Below are 5,000 nucleotides of genomic sequence, written 5' to 3'. Positions count from 1 at the left end.
GCATCAATGCTGCCGTTTCTTTGGTTCTTTCGCACCGATTACGTTGCTTCCTGTACCCACCTTGAACCTTTGGTAAACGCAAAACCATATCCGTGTGTGTAAAAGTTGGATCCCGCCAGACTGAAGCGACCATTTGGCGTCTTTGTTCCCGGCTTGTTGCAACGTAGGGAGTCGCCAATTACCCCGTGGAGTTCACTAGATTTGGAGAAAAGTGAAATTAAGTATCGGGAAAAAAATATATTCTCGTTTCCATTTTCTTCTATTTCCCCAAGGGAGAACAAAAGCATGAACCCTGGGAACGAGATTGATGAAAGAGTTATCCTCAACTACTAGGCTTCCCGTTAGAATTAGGCTCATTGTTCAGTAATCTTGCCAAGTAATGTTAGAAGGACACTTCGTGACGGTCGCCGCCAGCTTTTCGGCACATAATTAAGGACGGTGCCTACTATTGTTGTTTGCACATACGTTTCTGCGCATCTCCAGATACTCGGATTCCTATCGCCGATGCTTACTTATACAGGGATATTTTTGCGCGGTTTAAAGCTATCCGGAGAAAGTAGATCTTAGTAAGTACTCTTAGTATCCAAAAAGAAAATTAGGGGTAATCATGCATTTTTGAGAGATAATTAAGCTTCAATTTGAGAAAGAACGCCATACATTGCTTTGTATTGTAAGGCTTTTTACAAATATTATTCATGAATTATCTTTGAAAAATGCGTGGCTACCCCCAATTTGCTTTTTGGATTTCAATAACGCTTGTTAAGATCTACATTTCCTGCATAATCACACCCGGGGCAAAAATATCTTTAATTAGTAGGCACCGTCCTTAAGTTAAGGAGGCTCGAAAGGTTTTCAGCTCAGCGCGCGCGCGTAAGCCACACACGCAATTCTAAACGTGCTAGCGTCAGCTCATGATTCAAAATGGATCACCACAAATAATAAATACCGCTAATTTCGCTCCCTTTCTTTTGATTCCTATACATACAGAATATAAATAGACATCTCCTATTCACGAAAACTACGAAAATTGTACACAAACGGTTTAATGGTACCTTAGTTGGCCTGTAACTTCACTCGCGCGTGCACTCGAAAGAGCAGGGGACGCATGCGTAAATTTTGCAACTTTACTCGTTTATATCTCTGCTTCGGGACGGTGAATTTTTTCATTTTTTGTATGTTAGCTTAGATTAATTTAAACCGATTGTCTTTCAAATTTAAAAAAAAAATTGTAGGTGAAAAAAATTATAGACATTTCAAAAAAAACTTACTTTTCTGAAAAACTAACCTACAGATTTTGTTGAATTTTAAGTATTTTAGAGATTATTTCTAAAATTATCTGGTAACGCTGAATGGGAAGATTTCATCGTCCCTTTCAAAGAAATGCCTTATATTGTTGCCATGGTAAAACGTTATTTTGGAGGAAAATGTGATGTGAGAAATCTTTGAGGGGTACTTAATACCCTTGCCAATTTTGTCTTCAATATGATTACCCTAACTGTATCTAAGGACAGAATATGTTTATTTGTTTGAAAAAAGGAGAAACATTTCGAGCCTCCTTAAAGAGATGGGTTAGGGGACAATGCGTGACGTTTACCAACAGTGTCATTTCAAGGCTAGTCTTAAGGTCTCGGTAAAGGTAATTTGGGCATCTCGCTCAATTTTTTTGTTTTTGCAAATCTTGAATCGGTGGGCTGTGAAGTATACTTCCCCGAAAAAAATTCTGAAAAAAAATTATTAATTAAAACCGCAAAAAGTGCTTTTCTTTGTTTCCCGCCATAATCTGTGCGCGAAAAAAATGATTGACGTATCATGTTAATCGCACTTGAAAGGATTGGGTGTCAATTGACAGCCTTCAGACGCGATCAGCTACCTTAGAACGTGCCCGAACGCTGATTGGCTTTCAAGTAGGGGGCGGAGTTATTCAGCGGACCGTGAACTGCACGCGAAATTTCTAGGGGTTTATTTTGAGGCTAAAATTACAACTTCTCGGACCTCCTGCAACAAACTCGGTCGTTCTAAGTTTGAGGCCTCAAAACTAAAAGGCAATGTAAATACCGAAAAACTAAAACTTTCTTCAGTCCTATTAGCTTTAGTATGATACCGGTATATAGTTTTACCCTATACAAAATTAGCGGTGTGACAATTTCATTTTTTTTCCGCGGACACCTCATGTTCCTTTACCGAGACCTTCTCTATGAAAGTTTGTTTTCATTCATACGGAAAGTCAAATTAAATTATTTTGCACATACAGTTGCTTTGAAAAAGAGGTTAAAGTACAATATTATCTAAGAAGACATTAATGATTAGTCTCTCGATTGAGAAATCGGTTTAAAAGTTTAAGGTTAGTGGTAACTCGGAAACGGGCAATTTCTAGCTACAATTATTTGGGAGCACGAAAAGCCACAAGACGAATAAAACCAACCTGCGTTCATTTTACTCAGAAAATGTATTTTTTTTGTGGTAAGGCAAGAAGGAAAATGTATCTTTATTGTTTCTTTAGAAAATTCGGGGAATTCCCCCAAGGACTCAGCCGGGATAATTGAATGCAAGGTGTGTTAAGAATGTTTTGACGCAAGGGCCCCAAATGATCGGCATAGAGCAGTTTGAATTTTGAGTTTGTCAGTTGACGGCAAGCGCATCAGTACGGCAAGACTATTCCGGGAGGGGGGGGGGTAGGAATGAGGGTGGGGGTGGGGGGTAGGGTTGAGGGTATGATAGCTGAAACAACCCAAACCTTTACAAAAATGCTAACCCTAGGCCGAAACACTATGCTTTAGATAATGACTAGGCCTGAGGTTAGCATTTTGGTAATGGTTTGGGTCGTTTCAGCTATGTTGCCCTTCACCCCCTACCCTCCACCCCTGGAATAACACGAACGCTCAACTTACTTCGCCTTAAGTTGTTCTATTCCATCCTCAAGACTATCGACCAAATGGACCTTTAAGTTGACGTCGTAGATTTTTCTGAATTCATCTTCCACGTGGTTTTTGAAGTAAGCCTCTTCGTTACTGCCTTTTGTTATACCAATTTTAAAGCCGGCTGGTGGGTAAAGGGATTTTTTGGTCAGCTGTAGAGGATAAAAGACATTTCAAGTTATGACACAGCAATGTGATCCACGCAAACAAGTTCAGCTGCACGCGAGAGTGCACGTAAGTTTTGTTTTACAAATGGATGATGTAGTCAGTCATTCAATGAGAAACAGTCGAATCACACAGGTCTCTTTACTCCACGCGAGATGTTGGAAAGCATTTGAGGAGCTTTTATCGCACTCTCTGAACTCATAAATCGTGAAGATCTTTGTTACCAAACGGCTCTATTGTGAAAAGGGCTATCTAGAAATATCATTAGATAGTAGCTTTTTAAATCCCACAGCTACTACAATAATTGTGGTATCCGTGATAGATCGAGTATGCCAGTGCATGACAGACCCAGCAATGCGAAAACCGGTCTTTATTACAAGCACTTACCTTTTCATCGTGAATACCAGTTATGGGAAGTATGGAAGACTCCTGAACTAAGAAGGCCATCAGATTTGCGCAGTACGTGTTGACAATCACCAGAGCCAAGAACGCGTACACCGCTGACACGAGGCGGGCGCCATTGCTGCGTGGAGTTTTCTCTGCGCCAATGTCCTTGCTGAAGGCAACGCCCCATACATAACTCATGGAGTCTACAAGGAAAGTGATACAATGTGTTAATTAAAGAAGAGGATTCTATCCCAAAGATTTGGTGTATACAAGTGGCACGTGTTTGCATATCAACTGTGATCTATTAGACAAGGTTTACGCTCCTCTCTAGTCTTCCCTATAATGCGTCTCCTCTCGCCACGTAGCTTATTGAGGTAACTGGGGACGAGCCAACATCTTGGTGTTGCATTTTTATGGTGAACACTAATTTCCATCCCTCAAACTGACATTTCGTAACAATTACACGACGCAATATCCCATGTTAATATTGACAAGCTTACCGCTCTAAAAAGAATGAAAACAGGCAGAATTACAGCTTTAGTTCAACAAGAAATAGCGAAGCTATGCCGCGCTGATCTACAGCATTTAGGTCTAAAAGCCCCGTTGAAGACGGTTAACTTTCAATTGTTTTGCTGGGTACTACTATTTCAAACTCTAAAAAATTGTATTTTCCGGAAGGTTGTCTCGTTAGTCTAGTGGATATCGGAAAAGGCAAGGTGAAGCCATCGATCCGGGTCCAACTGTTTGCCTCGCCTATTGTGAATCTATTCAGCTTATTTAAAATCTTTGTTTCGTTGAAGTAGATTTGAAGTCTAAAGTAGACTGTACGTCGTATAAGTTGAATAAAAAGGGAAATGTCAGTTTGAGGGATGGAAAGAAGTGATGACCTTTTTTTTTATATGGAGCATTTTCACTCACGTGACCAGCAGCCATATTGGATTACTGAAAAAAAATAATTATTTGCCCAAAAATAAAGCTTAATTCCCCGTGAATTAATTTGGTACACCATTATGACCGCCATTTCGTTGTTTTAGAACACCAACATAGCCATTGACTTTCATGTGAAAACGTAGATATTAATAATTGCGACAACAGCATTGACACGGTCCTTGCAAGCCGCGGCAAATACGTCAATTTCTAGGTTGATAATTTTGCAGTAGCTGTCGAGGCGCAGTAATGTTGCTTGACCCGGCGCCAATTAAAAAACAACAAAGTAGATCGTTTTTTTTCAACGTCAATCCAGCGTCTCGCCATCCCTAGCTGTAGATGAGGTAAAGTACCATTACTATGCTAATATGGTTGTCGGTAACGAAACTAGCATTATTTGTCGGTCAGCCGCCAACTGGAAGGTGGAAACTTCAGGGTTCAGGGTTGCAGGTCATTGTTTCACCATAGCTGAAACAACTCAAACCTAATTCTAACATTACGCCTAAATAATAATGTTTAAGCCCAAGGTTAGCATTTATGTAAAGGTTTGGGTTGTTTCACTGATGTTAAAACAGTGACCTGCAAACCTAACCTGCAACCTGCAAT

The 5,000-nt window shown here is 40.1% G+C and overlaps 1 protein-coding gene across 1 annotated transcript in view; it reads right to left on the bottom strand.

Annotated features, from left to right (window-relative positions):
- LOC138020282 (glutamate [NMDA] receptor subunit 1-like) overlaps positions 1-5,000 on the bottom strand; it is a 16,416-nt gene that overhangs the window by 231 nt on the left and 11,185 nt on the right. Inside the window, exons 5-7 of the mRNA XM_068867288.1 lie at positions 3,468-3,670; positions 2,889-3,067; positions 61-195 (exon numbers count right to left, since the gene is read on the bottom strand). Of these exons, the coding sequence (XP_068723389.1) occupies positions 61-195; positions 2,889-3,067; positions 3,468-3,670 (517 nt within the window). The remainder of the gene's footprint in view (positions 1-60; positions 196-2,888; positions 3,068-3,467; positions 3,671-5,000) is intronic.

This window comes from Montipora capricornis, chromosome 10 (assembly GCF_036669925.1).
Source record: "Montipora capricornis isolate CH-2021 chromosome 10, ASM3666992v2, whole genome shotgun sequence".
NCBI lineage: Eukaryota > Metazoa > Cnidaria > Anthozoa > Scleractinia > Acroporidae > Montipora > Montipora capricornis.
Note: the sequence above shows the minus strand (reverse complement) of the source record. Positions and strands in the feature narration are given on the sequence as shown.